At 42.9% G+C, this 24,950-nt stretch overlaps 1 protein-coding gene across 1 annotated transcript; it reads left to right on the top strand.

Annotated features, from left to right (window-relative positions):
* The first annotated feature begins 628 nt into the window (after positions 1 to 628).
* wapla (WAPL cohesin release factor a) lies at positions 629 to 20,901 on the top strand. Its single transcript, XM_008284579.1, has 20 exons — positions 629 to 908; positions 1,573 to 1,986; positions 2,188 to 2,896; positions 4,036 to 4,343; positions 4,540 to 4,670; positions 5,813 to 5,908; positions 6,522 to 6,683; positions 9,691 to 9,827; positions 10,538 to 10,649; positions 11,656 to 11,886; positions 12,625 to 12,736; positions 12,901 to 12,998; positions 13,300 to 13,376; positions 14,366 to 14,541; positions 14,832 to 14,947; positions 15,085 to 15,300; positions 16,031 to 16,232; positions 17,570 to 17,658; positions 17,751 to 17,846; positions 18,945 to 20,901. The coding sequence occupies exons 2-20, from the start codon at positions 1,599 to 1,601 to the stop codon at positions 19,008 to 19,010; spliced, it is 3,522 nt and encodes a 1,173-aa protein (XP_008282801.1). The 5' UTR covers positions 629 to 908; positions 1,573 to 1,598; the 3' UTR covers positions 19,011 to 20,901.
* The last annotated feature ends 4,049 nt before the right edge of the window (positions 20,902 to 24,950 follow it).

Raw genomic sequence — 24,950 nt, 5'->3', positions numbered from 1 at the left:
CATGTACTGCTCTGATTTCATTTTCATTTTTTAAAAAAAATCAACAACAAAAAAAAAAAAAGCTGAACTACTAACATATGAACTATCTTCTGCTAAACAAATATTTGCATTATAAACTGTTGGCAGCATGATTTGTAATGAGAGAACTGGCCTCTTGAACACTGATGTAAATATTCACGAGCAATCCATTTATTCTAGGACGCATTCAGGATATTTGTTTTACCACATGAGCTGCAAAATAAAGGCGATATATCGTATATTGATTTAGAAATAATTAGTTATACAATTTCTAGTGCATGCATCGTTAGATAAAAGTACAATACTGGATTTGGGCAGTGCTCGTTTGCTGTTAAAGTCATCTGAAAAACACACAAAAAAATGTAAGACAAACGTCGAATACAGACGACACCATCACTCTCGTCCCTCGTTGGCACGTTTTCAAGTTTAGTTTAAACCAACTAATGCGGTCCTCCAACGCCCCCTATCGTTTATTATGGTTTACGATTTGGTCCAATCAGAGCCTCGCTTGCTGACACCGTCCCAAGTCACACGGAAGCCTCCCTACTGCGGATTGGCTGATTCCGTCCCTTCAGCGCACTGCATGGGGGTCTTGCCAAGCATCGAGGAGGGAGGGGATATTTTAATGGCCGTCAGTAGCACTACAAAATGCAAAAAGTCCGGATTATCCATAATATTTAAACTGCTGTAGCTACGGTTGCATTTGGGACGCCCTTCGTTGGTAACAAGCATTGCTCTGGGGACATATTCGAGTTATATGTGTGTTTTTAGTGTTGTTTCTGCTGCGCTGAACGGACTTTACCCGCTTGATTTGTGCGCGAGTGGGAGCTCAGGCCTAGCCGGCTGGCTAAAAAACAAGCGGACGGTTAGCTAGTCGCTGGAGTTGAAAGGTAAGAGTGTGTGCCGTTATTCATTCGTACTTACGACGATTTTAAACAATATCTATAGTCAAATTTAAAAGCTGAAATACTTAAGCACATTTTAAAACATGGTGGCCAACATTTGATGCAGCCGGGTGAGAAATGTAAACAGCCGACATACGTTAGCCTAGTTAGCGGTGTTAAAGCTAGCGGCTAACGGCTAACTTTATAGTAGTTAACTTTACAAGCAGGGGCAGACCAAGCTAGAGTTAACAGATGGTGCTAGGTTGCCTGTCCCGACCGTGTGTGATGATGCAATTGACTCAAAGTTTTACTAAAGTTAATCTAAATCGATCTAGCTTTCTGTCGTGTTGCCCACACACGAGCGATAATGTTTTTGAAAGCTATGCTGCTCGAGCTAGCGAGCTAGCCAGGCTAACTTTGTGTCCTATCCACCAACAGTTGACACACAACTTGGATGGATTAGTTTACCTGATTTTACAGAAGTGATTCATGCATAATACACTCGTACTTCTTCAAAAAACACTGTTCTTTGTTTCATTCTCAGTAATATTTGCATCCTGTCTAACGTCGCTGTCAGATCGTTAAGCTGTGCGTTCCCTGACGGCTGTTCAGTTTACTTAATGCGTGAGCGGTATGTTGCATGGTGAATGGTTTCTGCTTCTGTTCACAGGGAATATGTAACATAAAACTACCGACATGACATCCAGATTTGGTAAAACGTACAACCGCAAGGGAGGGGAGGCTAATTCGAAATTTGAAGAGGTCTTCTCTAACAAAAAGCCCACTTTGACCACCAAATGGGGGGAGACCACCTACAAGGCTCAGTTGGGAGCCAAAAGGCCTCTGTTAAAACCTGATGTTTCTGAGGTCCCCAAGAGACCCAGGCTTGAGGACAGCGACAGCGAAGAAGACCCATTTGGGTTCGACAGTGATGATGAGTCCAAGACTGTAAGCCCTCAGAGTGTGTCCCAGACGAAAATCAATGAAGGGGATGTGATAAAGACAGCCGCCGTGCAAGGTGATCGGGCAGCCACTCTTGTGACTTCTGCACGGGGCTCTGCAAGTTCAACCGCCACATTCACAAGTAAGTAATCAATACATAAACCAACATGTCTGGACCCTAAATTCCTGCCCTGATTGTCTAATGTAACAACATTTACTACACGAGTCCACGTGTCAGTTCATTATTTATCTTGTGATCATTTAAAATATAGTGCCTGTTAGTTATTTAATTGCACTTTCAGTTCTTTCTTAACCAACCTGTAATTTTATTTTTTGTTCTTAGGCAAGCCAACGTCTGAAGTGAAGGCTGTTAAAAATAATGTGCCCTGGTACAAAAGTGCAACAGATAGCAACCAAAAACCTGCGTGTGTGGCCTCTTTCTCAAACACACTCCCCTCTGGTGATCAGAACTTTTCAGCATCCCAGAAGCCCGTCTCCTCCACTGCTTATATAAACACCTCCCTTAAACCGTCCACTGATGCACCGGGTGGTAGCAAAGACTTCCAAACCCTTACTACTTATGATGGACTGCAATCGGAAGAGATGAAAAATGCAGAGTTAGAGCTTCCCACAGAGCCTCCTCCAGAACCAGTGGACAACATTCCCCCTTCCCCATTTACTCTAAGGGCCTCAAACTGCAAGAAATACCAGCGGCCCAGCCGGCCCAACAAATCGTCATCTGAACCTGCCGAAAACAACAAGCCCACTGACACAGCGAGTGCCCAAGATAAACCCAACAGTGTCCTTTCTGCTAGTGCAAGTAGTACTGCTGCCAGTGCTAAAACAGCAGCCAAGCCTGTGGGCAGGGGCGGTGGGAGGGTACGGGACTACACAGTTCTGCACCCTTCCTGTCTGTCGGTGTGCAATGTCACTATCCAGGACTCGATGGAGCGCAGCATTGATGAACTGGTCACGCCAGCTGCCCCTGCTGATGTTGGAGTCGCAGGCCAGATGAAGAAGAAGTCTGATGCGGCGCCACCCAAGCCTACAAGGCGAGTGTTTTGTGCTTCTATGTGTGTCAATGGTCACATTGTGAATACTGAAGGGTTGTAATCAGAATCTTTATTTGAAAGACAGTGGTCACTTTGTCTTTCCTAATTGTGAGAATGGCTGATGTGGATAGTAGAATTAACCCAACATTTTCTGACAAACAGAATTCATACTTGTTATATTTGTGTGCCAGTATTGTGGCATGTGTCAAGCCATTCAGGAATTTGTTTTCTTGGTGAATTTTTGATTCAAAGTTTAGTTCCATGCATGCACAGTATTATGAGCCACATGTGGTATTTCATATGAAATCATGAATACCAATTAACAGTGTACCTTTGAACATCCTGCCTTTATTCTTCTCTTGATTCCCCCCAAGGACACAATTGTTTGAACTATAATTTATGTCGACAGCAGAATGCAAAGTGTATTGTTAGTATAGGCCTTTTTATAGAAGTCACCATTACTGATGGTAAGCTGTCGTGTGTGTCATACCGTCTCTGCTGGGCTTTTATTAAGAAGGTATGAGCTGTATTTGGATGTGTCTCCTACTGCAGAATGTTAAATTTTTGATAAGTTTGAAATCTGTACATGTTCTAGTGGTTTTATTTTTTATTTTAGGCAGGCAGGTCAGTTTGAATTAATAATTAGTGAAAAGACAGCGGGAGGTGAGGCTTTGGCTTGTTTGGTGAATGTTAAGTCCTCGCCTGTGGAGACTAGATCCAAAACATCTCAGACCGCATCACCCACCCTCACTGAGTTGACTTGAATGATAATAAAAACAAGAGAAGTATTTTTAATTTAAGCTGTCCAGTTGAGCTGTTTGGAGACAGAGCCATTAGTATGTCTTGTGTTGTGGTCCATTATAGGTCCATAATGTACTGTGTTGTTGTGGTTCCTAAGCAGTAATCGTGTTTCCTCTATTAGCTATTGTCTCACTGAAAAGAAGTTTTCTATTAATTAAGCCAGACAAAGTTTTGGGCACCTGAATCGTGTTTTCCATTATTCGTTTGCTCAAAAGAAGTGCGGCTTGTTCTGCTTGTAATGCTCCAGTTTACATCTCTTTTTAATAGTATCATTAAAAACAACATCAATGCAAACAATAAAATAAATAACACATCCTCTCACTGTGTTTTATTTTCAGGTTCAGACCCACCCAGACAAAGACCAAGAAGACCAAGACTGAGACGAAGCTAGAATTCTTTGGCTTTGAGGACAAAGAGGACCAGGGGGGCGAGGAAGGTTCAGAAGGCGCCATGGCAGGGAAGAGTAGCTACAAGATCAAGTACTTTGGTTTTGATGACCTGAGTGAGAGTGACAGTGATGATGAGAGCTCTCAGGCCAAAGAGAAGAAGGCCAAGAAGGCGGCTGCAGCCTTAGCTGCTCTGAGCTCCAGTGTGGACAGCCCCCATACCAGTGACTCTCAGGACAGTCAGGCCAGCAGCAATACAGGTGATGAAACCCTTAATTTTATGGAAACGAAAGCAGATTTGGTGACAGTGTAATTGATAATTTGTTGCATGACCTGAGTTTACTGTGTAAGCTTCTTTATAGCAAGAGGATGTGGATGTTTTGCTGTGGTTAATTTTCAGTCTATTTACATACTGATGCCTGTTTCCTGCCATGAACAATCTGCTTTCTCCAACAGATGCTTTTGACTTCTCTGATGACTCCAGTCCTGGTGGCACTGAGGGGCAGAGAGGGCGCTCAGGGAAGTCAAGTGACAAATCCAAGGACATGGGCAGTGGACTGAAAAAGATTTTCAGTGGACCCAAAAAGGTATCTGAGCGTGTTATAAATAATCTGAGTTTCTTTGCATGCTTTCACTCAGAAGGTAATTTTTGTCTCTTTTAATTTGCATTTTTATTTCTAACTTCCTGCTAATTTATGCTTTTGCTTAAACTATGGAACTAAGCAGGCATTAGTCTCTGGACCCATTCTGATCTGCTCAGGTTTTACCGAGAGTCAATCATCAATCTTAGTGGGTCAGCATGGCTCATCTCACCTATTTCACGATGTTCCTCCAGACCAGGGTTTAACCCTATTCTGCCACTGCTCGGCTTGTTGATGTTTAAATGACATTTTATATAACAGAATATATAGCTTTGCTGAAAATAGTCTGTGGTAATGCAAGAAAAGAGAGCATCAGGGAGAAATATAGCAAGTGGGTGGGAATGAAGATAAACTGAAAAATACATGCATTTGGCTGTCATTTTATGTAATGTGATTCTGTGACTCAGCAGTAATGTAGGTGAGAGCTACAGCTGAAGACTTGAGGCTTTGAACGGTGATGCCCAGGGATTAACTTGTTACAGCAGTCTCGCATGAATCCCTTAAGTGTGTGTTCAGTAGCACACACCCAATGTGGGTTTCCAGCGTGACGGGGCTTTGTATGTCACCTCTTTGTCAGGCCAATATTTATTTATTAACTCTGCTCCAATTTGTGGTGTTCCGTGTAATACCCACATTTGCTCTGTTTATCTAGATCATGTTTTGTAATAGCTGTAGGTTATTTGTGGACTGTCTTCCTCATTCAGTGTGTTTACTGTTTCTACATCTTCGACAGAACTCCCTGCATTGTCTTTGCAATATATAATTGAGTCACACAATGTGTCATTTTCAGGAAATGTTTTTGTGCTGCTCGGGGACTGCTGTGCTCAACACTGTGGCTGCTGTTGTCTGAGTCTATCAACATGATTGCGGGAAGCAATATTTATGAGTTCTGTCGCATTAATTTACAAGAGGAACTTATGCGCTGTGCCAAAATGTTTTTTGAAGATGAATATGGCAGCTTTTTTCTATAAAATGTTTCTGGCAACTTTCAGTGACGACAGGTGTCCATCAGTAAATGAGTCAATAAATGGACATCGTATCAGGTGTCATGCTGTGCAACTAATTCTGAAATTCTTATGGTGTTCCAGTCCCCTGCTAAAGCTGTGTACAACGCTCGCCACTGGAACCAACCTGAGCCAGAAGAGATCCCGGTGCCGCCGCTTTCTCGAGCCCAGACTGCTCCGGTAAGATGCCGTGCTTGGCTTATTTTATATTTTAGGGCAATAGTTTGTCAGAAATTGGGCCAAAAAATATTCTGACAGTGTGAGAAAAAGGTGAACTTTTTTTGGTCTAAAGTTCTCATTTGGAATGTATGCATTCATTTTCCACACAGTGTGGGGAGAACCCTATTACAGGATGTTGTGTAAAGCAAATGCTAATAACTAGCACCATTTGTTTACAGAATTCCCCGTTCCCTACTGCCCACAATTCACTATATTATTTACTGGTCTCTTAGTAGCCAACCCTTGTGTATTAATTGCTTTAATTAGTCTGTTGATGTTCACATGGAATAATTTTCTCAGATAAGTCAACCAGGGTTTACTCGCATATTCTGTATCGAATGCTCCCCACGGAAATAAATGTTTGTTCGGAGACAAGCTAATCAGAGTCTGGCAAGTGGGATTTAAAAGTTGTTGTTAACTTTGCACTACCTCATCTGACATCTGTTAACAGCACTTATTAAAGACTTGTGTGCTTAACAGACTGTTCAGCTGTGGTAAATCTTGTGGACATGTCATTAAACAGATTTTGTTGTTTTGGTATGAGCCCCATTCCTGCGCCTCTTTTCTTCCTTAGGCCATTTTATCGAGCAGCAGCAAGGACAGCAACTCTCATAAAGATGATGGCTTATTCAAAGCCCCTCCACCTCCACCCAAAGTCATTAAGTCAGAGACCATCCCCACGCGACCCCACCAGGATATTGTCACAGCGCTCAAATGCAGGAAGGAAGATAAGGAGGTGAGTCCAGAGCACAGTGAGAAGGTTTTCTGCTGAGTAACAGCAGGTGAGGAGAAACTCTGTTTTGCAGATACAAGCTTATTTGTGATCAGTTTTTAGTACATCTGTTTTCATGCTGTTAAGAATTCATCTCTTTTTTTTTCATACGCAGCCAAGCTGTTTTCACCCATTTCATGCAGGTTAAACAGGATATCAGGGTTTTTTTCCTACACAGAGGAATATTCGGCGCCCCCTGAAAAAGCTTTTAGGCACCTCCCAATGAGATTGTTTTTGTCAGCGGTAAAGAAAAGTCACCTTTGCCAAAATGATAACAATTGAAAACTGACAGTAATAAAAACTAGTTTTATTGTTGGGGTTTCATTAATTCAAGCATAATAGATGTTGTTTATCAGAAGCGACAGGACAGTGCATTGATTTCTCTCTAATAAGGTAACGCAGACTCATTGCGTTTACTGGTACTGATCACGCTCACTGTCATGTGTTGTAACCATCCAAAGGCCTATTCTGAGCACTGTACTTCGCTTTAGTTTGATGAAGACGTTTCACCTCTCATCCGAAAGGCTTTCTTTTTGTTCTAAAAGCCAGTATATGTTTTCGTGTCCATGTGCACAGACATCGGACCTGCACATGGCTCCACTCACACTACAGTAGGTATGCGTCTGACTGCCATGCAGATGGTTGCATTTACACTTTTTACAGGACACGGCAGCTAGTGGTAGTAGTACCGTGATTTATAGAGAGTTTGGAATTTCCTACTGTGTTTACACACAGTCGATGGAAATCAAAAGCTCCTCCATAGTCAGGGACTGACTGACTGCTTCAGTGAGACCTCTTTTATTGATCAGCTATAAAGGTGTGGATGATGGAGAAGCTCCTCGTAAAGTCTCTCTTCTTAAAACATTAGTTTTAAATACCATTTGTTTTCCTGGAGCATGTGCAGTCGGTGCGCTTGCAGTACAGAAAGTCTCTGCAGTCACTAATTTGGGGCTGCACCCAGACATCAGCAGTGAACATTTTCCCCCTCATATGAGTCTCTCTTGTCCTTTGAATGTAAGTGTCCTCGTGAGTCCTGACCCGATGAGTTGGTTCTCCTGTGTTATGCCATGCGTGACTCAGGCAGTCGCTCCCTAATGTACAGGTCTCTGTGCACTACATTGCTCTGCTTATGCTTGGGTGTTTTGTCCTTCGGGTGCATAAGCTTCTCCCTCAGCGCCGGGCTTTAAGCGCACAGGGATGCAGTGTTTGTTTGAAGACTCTCCTGACTTTCATAGACACTCCTGTAGCATAGCGAATAAACAATGCTGTTCTATTGATTGTTCTTTTCCTGTCTGTCTCTTCTATGTCTTTTTGTGGTTTTGACAAAGGCCCAGTTTGGGTAACCACATGTTTTAAGTGCTTCTCTGATGTGCATGAGCTCCTTCTTCCTTTGCTGTCTGACCTTGTGGGCACATTTGAGCCTGATGCTGTAGAGTTCTGATGGCCCCCAGCTTGTGCTCCAGCGGGTGGTGAGAATCAAATTGTAAATATTGATTTGTGTCTATGTGTTGGTGTTCTGTATAATTTGATGTTAAGGATTCTGTCATTGTCGGTGTACACTGCACAGTCCAAGAAGGCCAGACGATTTCCTCTGACATTTTCTCCCAGTTGAAATGATGTTCCTGTCACCTGCATTGATTAGTTCTGTGACGGCTTCCACTTCCTGTGTTTTGATTTGGACCCAGGTGACATCCATGTACCTAAACCAGTGGGTGGCAGCTGTTTCTGTGAAGGAGATGAGGGCTGTGCTCTCAACATCTGTCATATAGATTTTGGCAAATATTAGAGACACTGGCAAGCTTGTGCTTGGCTTCATTATATTGGAAAAATGTGATAACAATGCAGAGGTCAAGTAAGACACATGTGGTGTGAAGTAAGGTTGGCTCTGTTGGCCAGAGTGCTGTCCTGTAGCAGTATTTTACTGACTGTCTGTGCTGCTTGTGGGGTGGAAATGTATGTGAAGACTGCTGTGCTATCTTAGGATATCATGGTTTCACCTAAATCCGGTTCGATTTTTTTCAACCTTCTTGGCCAAAGCCTTTGAGTTTTCGATGTGATGTGAAGTGTTACCAATCAGAGGAGCTTTGATGCTCGGTGGGTGTTTTTCAATGTTGTAGGTAACCAGTGGATCACAGTGGGGCTCCCTCCTTGTGTATCTCGCAAGTCTATAAATCCAAGGGGTGGCCTCCCCGGGGTACAAATGGTAATATAATGGTCAATGGTTTTTTCCTTTTCCAGCTGTTACAGGCAGTTTATTACCGTCTTACCTCGACTCATGTGACCCGACTGGCTCACATGACCTCAGTGACTCTCAAGGTGCTAATGACCCCACAAAAAGTGAAATGCCCAGAACTGAAGAAGCCTTTGCATGAGAGTTGAAACATCTTCAAAAAACTGTGCAGTTGCCTTTGTTTTAGCATTGTGCTGTACTCTGATGTGAATGACTGAGAATCTTCACGAAAGAATAATGGGATGGCATTCATCTGATGCATGCCAAGCTTACTATTGTTTATCTTAACCCCATTGCGGGTTGACGGTCACAATTAGGACTTCTTCTATTAGTTTAAACTCCCCAACAGCTTGTGTCATTTACAGATGGGCCTTCTGGTCCCAGATCAGGCTGTTGGCTCCGTGAGGTGAAATGGCTTTTGCTATAATAAACAGCCCCCATTATGGTATTTCTTCCTATATCATGCTAATCACGTTCACACCATGAGACTCAATACTTGATATTGGTGAACATACAGAAGCAACTGCTGATCAGGCTCCCAAGTCCACATGCTGAGCTGTTACAGATGAAGGGTTATTAGCACAGTCAGCTGTTGCGGCTAATGGAACCAACAGAGGAGTTTACCAAAGAGAGTGATTCTATCGATGTTTGTGTATGTGTATTTGCGTAGGCTGGTTGTGTCTCTGGACAGATGCACTGCTTCCCAATTAGCTGTAATTAACCCCGTTCCCCTTCTGCCAGCTGTACACGGTGGTGCAGCATGTGAAGCACTTCAACGACGTGGTGGAGTTTGGAGAGAATCAAGAGTTCACAGATGACTTTGAGTACCTGGAGACAGGGCTGAAGAGCAGTCAGCCGCTCAACACAAGATGCCTTAGGTAAGTGCGGTAAAACACTTTGCGCCTCCTTCTTTGTGGCACTCTACAGAGGAGCACTTAGATGTTCTGAGTCGGTTCTGACATAGATTTCTTTTCCCCCCCGAGTGCCAAGTCAAAGGTACAGACTACCAAGTAGCTCTCAGAGTTGATTGAATGGTACAAGCACTTGGCACTTTATGTTTATTCATAAAATTATTATTATTATTATTATCCTTGCAGAGCACCAGGAGCTAGCAATTCAAATTCAATATATTTAAAGAGAGCACCGATTATAAATAGTTTTTTTTTAAGTAACACAAAAATTGCCCTGAGACGGGATGTGTACCTAAATTTTGTGTTCCTCTCTGCTCTCTGTCCCTTTCTGTTTATGTGTCTTCCTTTTATTTCCACCGTCTGTTGGAGTAATATGCCAAGATAAAACATGAAGCCATTCTGTTGTGAAAATGGAATCCACTCAGGAGAGACAGCCTTAGCTTGAGAAAAAACTGCAGGGAGTCCAGCCTCCTATAAGATGTTCATCAGTCTTTCGATATGCGGAGAGAAGAAGAGAGTGAAAAGGCAGAAAACAAAACATGTTGCAGATAAAAATCCCAAATGTTGATACAGATTTTAGTAGTAGTGTTGTGTCAAAACTCAAGTTAATTACACATAATGTGGCACAGACTATTTAATTCTTACGTAACGTCTCTGTAATGGCTTTTCTCCTGCAGTATAATCAGCCTGGCTGCGCGCTGTGCCATGCCCAGCTTTAGGATGCACCTGCGGGCCAGAGGAAAAGTGGCGCAGGTCTTCAAAATGCTCAGCGATGCTCCACAACACCCGGTCAGTAAAACAGTTCACCTGCTTCTCCAATTTCTTTCTGTCATTTCTTTCAAAAGTCTAAAAGTTGTGGCAGATGGCAGAAAGTCGCAACAGATGGTAATGTTTGCCATTTTTTGAATAATTACTGCTTTCGTTGTTTATTTTGCAACTAAACCTTCACATTTCCATCTCGGCTGAAAGTCTTGAATCGTGGTCCTCAGCTACTGAATCATCTAAACATGGTGACAGTGCAGAAAGGCTCAAAGGGACAACGGAGTTAGACATATAGCCAAACAGGAATATTGTTTTTTTTTGTTTTGTTTTGTTTTTTTTAGTAATTAACAATTTTTTTTATTTTTTTTTTAAATCAATATATGTAATTTTTAAAGTACTGTTTTCTGTTCATGTTGTAGTTTTACAAGCTTGGGATGGACGGCAAAACTGAACAATGGACCACAGTAAAATATTTCATTGTGGTCTATCAATCATTAGGCTATTGATAATTTTGATCCAGCTCTGAATTAAGCACTTGTTTATTTTTTAGGGTGCACAGGTATGATTTTTTTTTTAAATCTCAACACAACAATGAAAACAAAACACAAAAAAAATAAATTTACATGTAAATTAATGGGAAAAAAACAACCCTGAAGTTTATCCATGGAACCAAAATTTGCATTTTCGCTATATGCTTTCATGGCAGTTTACATGTAATGCATGCAGAGTAGCATCCACATGAAGGCTTCAAGGTTTACGTGCAGAACTTTGCATTGTATGAAGATAATCAAAGTCATCAGTGTTCAATCCGATTAATTTTTTTTATTATATTCAAGCATTGAAGTTTACGTGTTGTTAAAGTCATTCGTAAAGTGTTTGGTTTCTTGGTGTAGGAATTTCTAGTGAAAACTTTGCTGAGTTCCAGCAGCTTTTCCAAATGTAGAGATTTCTGTTGCTCAGTCGTCGGCCACCTTGTCTCACCTCCATGTGTTCTGCGCCACTTTGTAAAAGCTGGTCTCTATCCTCCCATCAGAACCTTGCTCTGTGCACGGCCGCCCTGATGTACATCCTGAGTCGGGATCGTCTCAACATGGATCTGGACAGGGCATGTCTGGAGCTAATGATCAAGCTGCTGGAGCTGGACCAGGACTACTCGGGCCACCAGGATCAGCTCACCGCGAAGGAGGTGGAGAAGGTCAAGGAGAAAATAAGGAAGCTCTGCGAGACGGTGCACAACAAGCACCTCGACTTGGAAAACATCACGGTGGGTCGTCTATGAATAATCAAATAATCATGAGACATGAGCTTCATGTTGGGTTGTAACCTTCTCTCGGAGTTGTTCTGACAGTTTCTTTAACAAGCGGTTCAGTTCCTGGCTGGATGAACTTTCACTGCCATCCACCAGCTGTCTGCCCCGATATTTACTGTCGGTTCATTAAAGAGATAAATGCCCCTAAATCTATTTAAAAAATGAAGCTTCACTGGAAACAAATGTAGTAAAAGCCTAAACCAATGTCATATCTAACCTTGTTTGAATGCACCTCTATTTTTACCCTTGATTCTGGAACATTACAGTTGTTTTATGTGGTAATTGATGAAATTAAAGAATGACAGAAGCTCTCATGAAGATAATTCTATTGAACCGCGCTGATATTTTTAGTCACAAATTAATTGATCTAATAAACACATTAGGTCCTTTGCGTGTCCTTGCTTTGCCGATCTGATGAAACTATTGACGTTTCGTGGCTTCTTTTCCTTATCTGGAAGCTTAAGTAAAGAAGAAATTAATATTTTAGTTGTAGATGATTATTATGATGAATGAATATCAAACAGTCTATTTGTAATGCGAGCGTCCAGGGGAATGTGATCCAACAGTTATTAAAAATGTCCTCATTACTGAGATTTATTTCAGGTTTTTCCATTAGTCAGTGAACAGAGAGCTGTGTGCAGGTTTGGGAAGCTACTGTGAGGATAATGCAGATTTTATGTTTTCTTTTTGTAGACGGGCCACCTTGCCATGGAGACATTGCTCTCGCTCACCTCCAAGAGGGCCGGGGATTGGTTCAAAGAAGAGCTGCGGCTACTGGGAGGCCTGGACCATATTGTAGACAAAGGTAGGTGTGCGAGGTGCCGCCGCCGCGCTCATGTTAACACACACACGAGTGGGCGATTTGATTGTGTACTCGTGCAAAGATCTGCTTTTTGCTTCACATCTGTTCTGCTTTCATTATCTTGTAAAGGTTTGCGACAGTCATGTGCTTTGTTTGTGTCGCCGCAGTGAAAGAGTGCGTGCAGAACCTGAGCCAAGAGGACGACAAGGAGAGTCTCGTAGCAGCTTTATGGGGAGCTGAGAGGTGTCTGAGAGTGCTTGAAAGTGTAAGTTCAGTCCTGTCGATTTTCTCCTTCACCAAAGTCATACAAGAGAAACGCGCAAGGACGAGAGTAATTGAGTACTAAGCTGGGAATTGGCTGGTAACTTTTTATTGCCACCTGATGAAAGGCTTTGTTTAAAAAACACTGAATGTCTCTTATCAACTGTCTCTCTTAAAATGTCATTGACAACCGTAGCCAAACAGATGGGTCTCTCCCTATTTTCTGTTTCCTGACTCCTATTCCAGCCTTTCAGTGTTACTTTACCCTCTATTGATTTCATTTTTCTTTCATCTTCTGCCAACAGGTGACAGTGCAGAACCCAGAAAACCAGGGTTACTTGATTGCCTACAAAGAATCACAACTCATTGTCTCCTCTGCCAGGTGAGCACCAGCTACCGCTTGGAGCTATTATTGACTGGACACAGACACATACAGACGCACCTGCTAGTGTAACAACATTTCATTCAGTTTACTTTGAGATATATTTTTTCACTTTATTGTATCTGTCAGATTAAGTGTTCTCAGGGGTGTTTTTGGTGTTGAACTTTCGTGTCTGTTAATGAAAACGTCTTCACCCTGTTGAAGAAAGAAGTAATTACTGTAGCATGGACTGTAGGTAGAAGGAGAGGACAAAGATAAGAAGGTCCCAAAATCGTTAGCGTATGAGCACATAGAGATTTTCAAGCAGCATTATTAGGAACGATCGGCAAAGTTGAATCTTATTTTTAGCCATCATTCTTTATGATTACCAGTCAAAACTGTAATCAGTGTGTTTCTGTTTGTTGTTCTTGCATTTCATGTGTTTGTTTCTTCCCCTCTCTCCTCTCATAGTTTAATCATAGCAACTGGACTTGCTTGAGTTCCTTGAAGACGTTCCACCTCTCATCCAAGAGGCTTCATCAGTGACTAGTTGGGAATTCCAGATACTTATATCCCTAAGGAGCCATTAATACCTGAGTTTCGGTTTCAATTGGGGGTTTGTTGCTCCTCCCCCTCGTTATGTGGGTCGTTAGTGCTCCCCCTGCCCACAGTGGGGTTCATTAGGGTCTTTTGTGGTGAGGTGTGGATGTGGTTTCATCTTCCTGGGGAGAGATCTTAGGACTGACGTGTAAACCGGTGAGAGATGATGCCTCAGACCTCCACCTCTGTTGAGGGATGGTCTTTCCAGTTTGACATAGATGGCTTCAAGAAACTCAAGCAAGTCCAGTTGCTCTGATTAATCTACGAGAATAACCATGACCTGGATGACTGAGAATCTTCTTAGACAAATTCCCCCCCTCTCTCTTTTTTTCCACGTCCCTCATTGCTGCCGTTTCATTTTGTTGTTTACTTTTTCCACGTTAAAAAAATGTTTTTCTTGCTTCCTTTAGAGCTTTGCGGTACTGTGAGGATATGATCCAGCGGTATAGCAGGGCATTAAACAACAGCTCCGTATCCTCGTCTGGTGCAGCGCTGCCCCACTGCAGCTTCAGTAATGTGGGCAAGGCGGTGGAGGACTGTATGAGGGCTATTATCGGAGTGCTGCTCAACCTTACCCATGACAATGGTATCCTCATTTACAACTTTCTGACTTTTTCATTTATTTTTCTTCTGGATTCTTGGCAATAATTCAGAACTGTAGCTTATTGTTTGCAATGCAGATGTTGGAATGCATATTGATGGAGCACAGCTCAGCGGCTCAAAGGACTGTCTTCTCTCCATTGCGGTCATTTTGACCTGGAGTGTGTCACTCAAGACTAGTTGGTTGAGATTTTATCCTGAAATGTAATATTCAGTTGCTTCACAGGGAATCATGCCACGAGTGGATGTTAATAATAATGTTGTTTTTGTCTGCAGAGTGGGGAAGCACAAAGACAGGTGAGCAGGAACAGCTTATAGTGACTGCTCTCAATTGTGTCCTTCGAGTCCCTCGCTTCATCCCCCAGGAGCAGCGCTTTGACGTGCGAGTGCTGGTACGTTTGTCTTCAACAAAACAAAACATGCCTACAACAATACAGTTGTTGACACAATATTCTAAGCAACCCATATTTGTTCTGTGTGTGTCTGCCCCTCTATGTCTTATTTGTGTATTCTGTTGTGTGTATACCAGGGTCTAGGTCTGCTAATTAACCTTGTGGAGTACAGCTCCAGAAACCGCCACTGTCTGGTGGACATGGAGTACAATGTCGATGACACCTGTCTGGAAGACAGCCTGATGCAGCCTGCTGACCCAACACAATCGGACACAGCGGCACCGTCTGCTGAGACTCGGGGAGACAGGGCTGACAAGCCTAAGCCCTCCGGTGCTTTGGCTGCCCTGGTGAAGGTAGGAATTATGCCAGAACTCATTAATAAATATTTTAGCAGTCGGTGTACGTGCTTCTTTTGTTTTGGCGACTGGAGAGTTTCTCATGGCTTCTTTTGTCCCAGCAATTTGAGCATCAGCAGAACGTGATGAACAGTGGTGACGGAAAAATCAGTTTCACTCTTCCAGTGTGGTTTTTATAACACTGGTTCACCTGTAAACATGTTGGGTTGTTTAAAGAGAGAAGTCATGATGTCACCACTGTGTGCATGATCTGAAGCTGGTCACTTGAATTTATTTATTTATTTTTAGCTGAACGCAGAAGTCTGTGTAGCTGCGTGCTTCTCACAGCCTGAGCTTTAAGCAGTAAGTGTAAATCGATGCATTTTTTTCTTGCGGATTTGAATTTCAAGATGAAAATGTAATTTTATTACGGCTTTGCTTTATTATTGATATTGCTTCAACTTAAGCCCTTGCCTGTTTTCTTAAAGTCTGAAAAGAAGCTTTGAGAATAAATTGGTGATTAACTTTGAAATTCCTTTTCATGGTCAACACTTCAAGGCTTGTTTCACGGTGTTTGGCAGATTCAGTTGCTTTGTGCCGGCACCATGAAGAAATACCTTCGCCGTCACGCTTAACTGATATTTTTTTATTCCCTTTGAGTTATTAACAAGTCCGCTGTGTTGCTTGGCTCCACTTTTTCGGTTTATGTTTTTGAGTTCACATCTGTTTATTTCTCTGCAAATCCCAGCTCTTCCTTGAGAGGGAGCGGGCTGCCATCCTGGCTGAGGCTAAGACTGACGATCTCATCAGCGAGGCCCCCAAGCCGGCACTGGACCAAAGTGGAGAGTGGCAAGAGACGTCGGGAGAGATCCAGTGGGTGGCAGCCGAAAACAACGACAGCCAAACCGAGAAGAAAGAGGAGGAGGATGAAGAGTTGGACCTAAATAAAGGTAGACGTTTGTGTGCATTTGAAGTTGTTAGAGGAGCTGTTTTTAGCTTTGGCTAAAGTCATAATGGGGATAAATGTGCTTAATGCTGTAGCGATGATTACTGAGTAGCAACAACTTAATTACCTTATTTGCTTCTCAGCTAATTAGGGTTGGAGCAAGAAAAGTGGTTCATGTTTTTTTTTTTTTTTTTTTTGAGCACATAAGAATAAAGTATACAGTTGGACTAAAGAGCCTTCAAATGGACTATAGATAGAATTATTAGTGCTGGACAAAAAAAACAACAAAAATGGACAGACAACTATTTTGATTAGTAAAGTCATTTTTTAAAAGAGTAAAATGTGTCCAATATGATGTAGTTCCAGTTTCTCAGCTCACATTTTTCATAATTTTCTGTTATTTTAATGAGGAAAGTAGCAGTTCTACCAAAATAAATCATATTAATCCTCATTTCTATAGCACCTTTCAAAGCAGGAGGTTCAAAACATTAAACAGCACAAAGCATTAGAAAGAAACAATAAAACATTAGAAGAAGACAATACAGCATTAGTAGAGACAGTTCAACAGAGCTGCAGAAAAGGAACATTATGTCATACAGGTGGATGTTTAAAAGTTTTTATGAACAGAGGCTCTGACTTGACTGTAAGTTAAAGCCAAATTAATCTATATTGAAAACAGTTGTTAGTCGCAACATCCACATTTTCTGTTTAGCAGAATGCTTCAGTTTGGATGCTTTATGATGTGTAGGAAGTTGTGTGGGTACAGAAAGATGATTACATTGCATCCGCACGCTTTAAGCAGTTAATTGCTTATTTCACATTTAACTCCTTGGACGCTCATGATGCAGAATCATAACGACACTTGGATTTGGTGATTTAAATCGGCCGTAAAAGTCAATTGGCCATAGATTGAGCCAGATGCCGACAGCTTGTGTGTTTGTCCTGCCGCTCCACCCTACTACTCAGTGTCATGATGCATTAGGAACATAATGATGAATTCACGGTAAACAGCTGATGTGCTGCATGGCTGTGATGTCCACATGGCCGAACTGCAAGTAGAGAAATGCAAAGCTCTCTTTGTTTTTGGCACTATGTGTTGGTTTTTCCACTACAGACACCATAAACATAGTAAAACAGGACTTATTGGCACTATTAGTGACTTTTATTGAATGTTGTATCCACGGCACAGACTGCTGGGTAACTGATCAAACATAATACAGCTGCAGCCAAGAGGACGGCAGCAGAAGAGCCTGTCAGAGTTGTTTTATACAACGATTATGTACAGTATGTGTATATATGTAACTGTGGATCTTGTTCGTTCTCCCATGTGTTTTGTTACAGCTCTGCAGCACGCAGGCAAGCATATGGAGGACAGCATCGTTGCCTCCTACACCGCTCTGCTGCTGGGCTGCCTCTGCCAGGGCAGCCAGGTGAGAACACCACACAAATACACAACACAGTTCTCTGTATGCACCAAGATGTCCGCGTTGTTCATCATCACCCACCTTTCTGCCGTCCTCAGATAAATGTGACTACTGTGAGAGAGCATCTACCTAAAGGGGATTTCTCCATCATGACAGAAATGCTGAAGAAGTTCTTGAGTTTCATGAACCTCACCGTGAGTATGACTGTCCGGATCAGTCCTCTGTTATCGGGGGCTGTTGAGATTAATTGTGTTATAAGGAGCTGCAGAAACATGCCGAATTGATTTTCCTCCTAAGAGATAAGTTAAAGACAACCCGTCGTTGTCAAGTGATCCAAATCAGAAGCATCTTTTTGTATATTCTTGTGGATTAATCGCAGCAGCTGGACTTGCTTGAGTTCCTTGAAAAGTTGCTACAATTAGTCATAAGGAGAACAACCATGACCTGGATGACTGAGAGGCTTCACAGACACGTTTTGTAGATGCATTCAAGTGTTGCTGCCATTCTTAGCTCCAGGCAAATTGAATTGAAGATACAAAAAGCCATTTAATTGGACTCATTGAGCAAAAGCACATTTTGTGGTGTGCCTTGGATCAAATCAACATTTCTGAGGGCCAGCGATTGTGTATGATACCACATTTCCATTTAGTTTCAAATGATTGCAGTTTTTGGGCTCCTTCTCTGCACGTTCCATTTGCCGTTTTCTGAGAAAAACGCTTGAAAGTGGATGAAAAGGAAAACATCTATTTCTGTTTATTCCATTAATGAAAAGACTGAGGAATAGAAAATATATGAAATGGCAGCGAAGACTAAAATATGAAAGGCTTTCTGATTTGTTGCTCATCTAAAACGTTTCTGAACGGCTTCTCAGCTGCTCTAAAATCACTTCCACGCCTCTTAGCAGCACTTAGCTTTTATGAAAACCATTATAAAACAAAGTGGGATCAATAAATTGTTATCAATTAGATTCTTGTGTGTCCAAACAGCGTAATTCAAGGAGCGATGTGAATTTGGGAAAACGTCATTTACAAATAATTAAAGGATTACTATAAACCGAGCAGTTAGACCGTCACAGATGTGTGTTTTGCATCAGCTTTGATTGTGACTCATCCTGTCAGAACCGAAGACTGGAACCATCTGTTTCATTAATATTGCCTTTGAACAGACGCTCAAACATCCTCAAAAACAATCCTCGCTGTCTGTCTGCGCCTCAAGACCTCACAAAGACAGCAGTACGTGTTAACCCCCTCGCTCTCTTGTTTTTGTTTTTCGCATTGTGTCTCCCCACACAGTGTGCAATGGGCACCACGGGACAGAAGTCCATCTCACGGGTCATCGACTACCTGGAGCACTGTTAACAGACGGCGAACTCATACCCTGACTGCACATTAGAGGGAAACCAGTCTTCTCTGGTTCTCTTCCCCCACCAACCCATCCACCCACCCAACAGGAGCCACAAGGGGCCATTGGAGTCTCAGCAGCATTCCCTGGACTTCACCTGATCAGCCGACGTTGTGATCGCTCCGACATCTCACAGATAAAGGCATACACTGATGTGTGGGTAAAACGCACGCTCGCAAACATTTCCCCTCCCTTACCGGAGCACAGCCTGAACCAAAAGCCCTGCTAGCTGACAGACACGCAGATTTCTTTCAGTTTCACTCAACCAACGCCACATTTAGAGTCGTCCTCAGGTGGGAATCCGGCAGTGGCAAGGCTAAATCCCACAAGCTTCTCAATAATCTGTGGAATGTCAAACGGACTCAGACCTCTTTCGCGCATCGTCCCGGAAGGTTCGACAGTAATGGGGCCGCCGGGGAGGAGTCTCCGGGCTGCTGTCGGGTTTTGATTTCTGGCCGCTTGGCTGGAGTGTGAACCCCCCTCCTCCTGAATCAAATTTTATGGATCATTACGTTTTAATCTCTGCTTATCCACGTCCAAGCCAAGGGTGAAATCATTGATTAGCATGACAAACAATCATTTTCATGGATGTTAGAATGACGTCTCTATATGTAAAACTATGTGTGGAATGATTTTCGAATGCATACATCCATTTAGCTACATGTTTGCAGTTGGCTTGAATGTTTAAGGGAAAGAGACTTTTTAAGCTTTGATTTGTATGTTTTTAATCGTTCATTTTGTGAGCTTTGTGTAGACGTCCTCTCATTATGTTTGTAGAATTTCTCTTTTTTTTTTTTTTTTGGGGGATTTTTTCTTTTTTTCCCCCCAAAAAATTCTGAATTACTGTTAAACAAATCAAGAGTGTGTGACACGCCGATAGGATAATGAAATCTGTATTTCCTTCCCACCCGTCGTCAGTCTGCTCATACTTTAGTTTCTTTAGATTATTTAAATCTCCTTTAATTCAACCGTGTGTGTAATGACATGATGCATTTAAACTCACAGGTATAGCGGATGTGATGAATTACTCAAATGATGGTTGTGCTTCCTTTAAAAAAAAAAAATTTGTAATGAAGTTATTATTTTTTTAATGTATTTAATTTAATGCTTTCCTCCTCTCCGTGTAAAGTCTTCACCCAGCGAGATGCCATTTGTGTCAAAGGTTTCATTATAATCTACCCCCTCCCCTGCGTGTGACACAGCTCCGTGGCTGGACATGGCGCATGTATGCAAGTGATTCTGTTGTAGTTTAACTCGCCCAAAACTTCCTGTGTCCAGTCACGAGTCATGTTTTTTTTTTTTTTAACCCTCATTATAATCACGAGGTGTCCGCATCGGGAAAAAAAAAACATGCATTAAGCTCCCATTTATTTATTCTACTGTGGTGTCATTTAACCTGTGACGATGCACCTGAACCTTCGGAAAAAGCCTCCCGTCTTGTACTGCTCACATGTACGATCACTGATTTGAACGACAGCCATAACCTGTATAAACATTAGTTTTATCCGGTTCGTAGGACTGCGGTGAACAGAGCTGCAACTGTGTCTACTGTTGATTACTTTGCAAAAACTTTGGTCTGAATGGAATTTTAGAATGTACATATTCCTGTATATAGCAGTTTAATGGACATTTAAAAATGCTTAGACTACTTTTTTTCCCTGAAGCTGATATTTTTATTTTATACAATATTTCTGAGTTGTTTGGAGAAACAAAAATTGCAGCAAGAGAAAAGAAAAAGAAGAAAAAAAAAAAAATGTTTGTACCCGTTTCAAGGACACTGTCTTTGGTTACATGTAAATAGTTGTATCTCAAAAACAAAAACAAAAAAAAGTTGCTACTTTCAGTACACTCCCTATGCGTTTTCCTTCTTCAGTTGTTTCCTTTCATTCTCCAGACTTCTGAGGTGAATGTTTTTATGCATTCCGAGCTACAGGAGGTGAACACTTTACCAAACACAAGTAGTGTTTAGTTTCCTTTTGGTATTCATGTGTGTAGCAGCAGCCCCCCCTGAATGCTTAACTTCTCTCTGTTTGTAACCCCACAAAGCTGTGTGCGCGCTCCCAACCTCCTGCTTCTTCCTCATCCCTGACAAACTGGCTGGGATGGAGTGAGAGTCCAGAGCGTGGTCGGTATACTTAACAGCACTCAGCGGTGACAGTTTGTGGACACGGCCCCTCAGCTTGACTGACTGCTGCATAATGGAAACAAAAGATTCCTGTTGCAGTTGCGAGCCGAGAGTCAAACTTACAAATAGCTCGGGGAGCGAGGGGAGGGGTGGGATGTAGTGAAATACTATCTGGCAACAGCGATTCCACGCCGGCGACAGCTGTGTCAACCGCAATACAACGAAACGGGGCGCGAGTGCTGCCTTTAAATCTCAAACGTCTCCCGACTGACGAGACCAGGAAGCATGTTTAGCAAACATTGCACAGATAACATGTAATTATGTCTCGTTGCCCAACATGCAAATATATGATTAGACTCGGGTGGTGGCACAGATTTAAATTCCAAAGAGCAGGAATCTTGAATGCAGATGACAGGCACCTCTGCCTTTCATCCGCCTCCTATACATTATACATGGCAGTTCTTGAGTTGTGGGAAGTCAAAGGCAGAGAGAGCGTCTCCCCTGTGATGATCAATGTGGCAGGGAAGTGGATGAGTAAACACAAAGAGGAGGGGGTAAAAAAAAAACAACAACACAGCATTTCCAATAGTTTAACAAGATTGGAGGGATGTCCTCCGCCGTCGCAGGATGTGCGGGAGGCACAAATGGGAGAGAAGAGGATGCAGAGCACAGGGGATTAACGGTTCTCACCTGCCAATCAAACACCTCTCCGTGAAGCTGCACAGCCTTAGGCGCAGAGCTACAACCCATTTCTGCAGCCTTCTCCCTGCATTCATGCTTTCATCTCCCTCCTTCTGTGGCCACATTATTTCCCGGGCTCCACTCATTTGTCTTTGTAGCCTTCCTCCTCCCCTGTGCTGCTGTATTTTTTAAGGAAGATGTTACCGTGGTGTCATTTTTACCCCCCAAAAATCTTATTTTCTGACTCTATCCATGGCTTTGTTTGAAACTGAACGGCCAACAGGTGCAGGCGTTGTTTTGTCTTTCCATCATCCTCTCGGCAAACATGATACGTGGCCCAAATGCCACTAGGTGGTGTGAGCACTCAGCCTCTGACCGCGATGCCTGAACAGCTGAAGTGAAGTGCACACACCCACGCGTATTCCTTGTGTCGTAGCGCGCACACACTCACACACACACACAAGTGTCTTCTAATCAGTGGTGTTGCCGACTGATTTCCCCTCAAGCTGTACGAACTCGGCTGTCTTTGGAGAGATCACTGACGCAGTCGAGTGCACGCGCCCGCGCATGCCCCTGAGAGCGCTGCAACATTTATGAAGATGCTCAATAGTTGCTTTGCTGACCATTAGCATCCTCATTGACTTAAAATGAAGCTGATGGAAACCTGTGCGCCGACAAGAGAAGCGCGTTCGTCTCTTAAAGCTGCAGCTCTGGGTGAAGATAAATACAAAAATCCTGCAATCTGTTTTTTTTTTTTTCTTGCTTTCAGAGATGCTATATTTATACTGCAGCGTTTTCTGATGTGGTTTCTAGTCGCTGTATTTCTTCTTTACTCCGTCTACCTCTAAGAGAAAGAGAAGCGTTGAATTTCTGTGTGAAAACAAAAGTGCTGCTTTCAGATTTGACGTGAGAGTGCAGAAGTGTTGTAGAATAAGGCCGAATGGATTTGAAAAGATTAGAAACGTGCGTGTTCACCTCACAAGGAGGAGTCAGGACAGCTCAGCCAGATGTGTGGAAGTTAGAAATGTCATGCAACGTGTCCACAAACTTTAGGTTTGACTGAAAGAGACACTGGCTGATAGTTTTCAGGCATTTCTGTAGTTTCAGGAAAGAATTCAGAGTCTTAATTATCAACCCAGACCTACAGATTCTTGCTCAGGATATTTAAACAGACTCCTCATTCATTTCCTTAACAACCTGGGAACTGTAGTTGTTTTTTTTAAATACAAGCTGAAACAGAACATTCGTTGGTCCACTATTGTGTTGCAGGTTTGGGAATATTTATGGCAGTTGGACCACAAATAGAAAACTTCATGACCCCACCCAAAGCAAGTTAAGTGTTCTTAATAGTTTGGAGAAGGCTGGAGGTCTGTGGAACAGTTTGCAGACTCGCTGTATTTATCATAATCACATTGCTGCTGCATTAATATGTATGGATTTTATTATTGCAGCTGGTGGACAGACTTTGCATTCTGTTGGGGGAGTTTAAAATATATTTTTTTTAGGATGTGGATCATGTCCTAAAGTTGAAGTTTAGTTGTCAAATGTGGAAGATACACACGAGTACAAGTCAGCAGTCTGAGTAAATGTATTCCGTTACTTCCTTCCGCTGCGGTTAAAACCAAAAACCAACTCCTCATCCCTCCAACTCTTCAATTTGTACGTCAACACAGATTAAGTCAGAGGCTAAACACTGAAGCTGAACTGAGCGTATTATCTTGAAGCTGCAGGGGAACCGAGAGCCAAACCCTGAGCATCACACTGTCAACTAAATGAACTTTGCACTGGAGCCACAATGCCGAGGCGGCGCTGGCTGATTTGTGTACAAGGCTGGGATTATCTCGCCTCTACTACAAAGCATTTATTCAAACAGTTTGTCCACCGCTGCTGCCCTATTCTGCTGCCACAGCACACTGTGCTCGGCAGCCTAAATGGATGCTTTCACCGCCGTCTTGTTTACTGACACACACACGCAGAGCCAGACTTTAAAAAAAATAAAGTAAAATACACACAGTCCTGCAAACACCTCGCAATAAAAAGCAGTGAACAAAGGCGCAACGGTAGGCGTGGACCGTGTCAACACACCGCCACAGACGTGTTCACATTTTAACCAAACAAAGGCGACGGCACGCATCCCTCTGTGCTGGTCCGCGTGCAGGTAGCTGCTCTTGTTTAATCTCACCCCTTAAATCATTGAGTGGCAGGGCAGAAAGACTCACCAGCCCATCTGTATTCCTGAGTGTGCGTGACCTGCACTCTAACGGATGGGCTTTGTCCACAGGCGAGCCAGATGAGGAGCAGAGCAGAGTGGTAGTATTACTACTCCTCGCTGCCTCTGCCTTTTGCCGTCCTCCACCTCCGGGCTCAGCCGGGCTTCTGTCCGTCCGTCTGTCCGTCTGTCTGTCTGTCTGAGGGTGGAGCCTGATGCGAGCTTGTGTGTGGGGTCGGCAGCATCCCTGCCCGCGTGGATGTCCGTCTGTTTGCGTTGAAGCTGGAGGCGGTTCGTGTGCATGTGAAGGAGGCCAGAGGTTGATCTCGGTGGAAGTTTTTTTTTTTTGCATCAGCTGCAGATTCTTCAGTTTGTTGTGCATTTTCATTCACCGACACATTTCTTCACTCTGCATGAACACACACGCTGCACACAGTTCCCTCAGCACGCCCTCGAAATACACTTCCACCAAACAGCAGCCACATAATAATCTATCTCTGACTTTCATCTGTCTTTTAATTTGACTTTATTTTTTGATTAAACGACTGATGGGCTGCAAGGTGGCTCAGTGGTTAGCACCATTGCCTCACAGCTAGAAGGTCGCTGGTTCGCGTCTCCTGGTGAGGACACCCGGGATCTTTCTGTATGGAGTTTGCATGTTCTCCCCGTGCAGTGTGGGTTCTCTCCGGGTTCTCCAGCTTCCTCCCACAGTCCAAAAACATGTTGAGATTAATTGGTGATTCTAAATTGTCCTTAGGTGTGAATGTGAGTGTGCTTGAAGTGTCAGCTGGGATAGACTCCAGCCCCCCATGAGTCTCATGAGGATTAAGCGGTGTATAGATAATGGATGGATGGATGGAACTGGTCCTGATGCTGCGGGAG

The sequence above is a fragment of the Stegastes partitus genome, unplaced genomic scaffold (genome assembly GCF_000690725.1).
Source record: "Stegastes partitus isolate 25-593 unplaced genomic scaffold, Stegastes_partitus-1.0.2 Scaffold365, whole genome shotgun sequence".
Lineage (NCBI taxonomy): Eukaryota > Metazoa > Chordata > Actinopteri > Pomacentridae > Stegastes > Stegastes partitus.
Note: the sequence above shows the minus strand (reverse complement) of the source record. Positions and strands in the feature narration are given on the sequence as shown.

What these genes read in the sequence shown, in the direction of transcription:
- wapla (XM_008284579.1), top strand. Translation starts at nt 1,599, where the DNA reads ATGACATCCAGATTTGGTAAAACGTACAACCGCAAGGGAGGGGAGGCT. An exon ending in TCGACTTGGAAAACATCACG is followed by an intron (nt 11,887 to 12,624) that starts GTGGGTCGTCTA and finishes TTCTTTTTGTAG; the next exon opens with ACGGGCCACCTTGCCATGGA. An exon ending in GTCTGAGAGTGCTTGAAAGT is followed by an intron (nt 12,999 to 13,299) that starts GTAAGTTCAGTC and finishes TTCTGCCAACAG; the next exon opens with GTGACAGTGCAGAACCCAGA.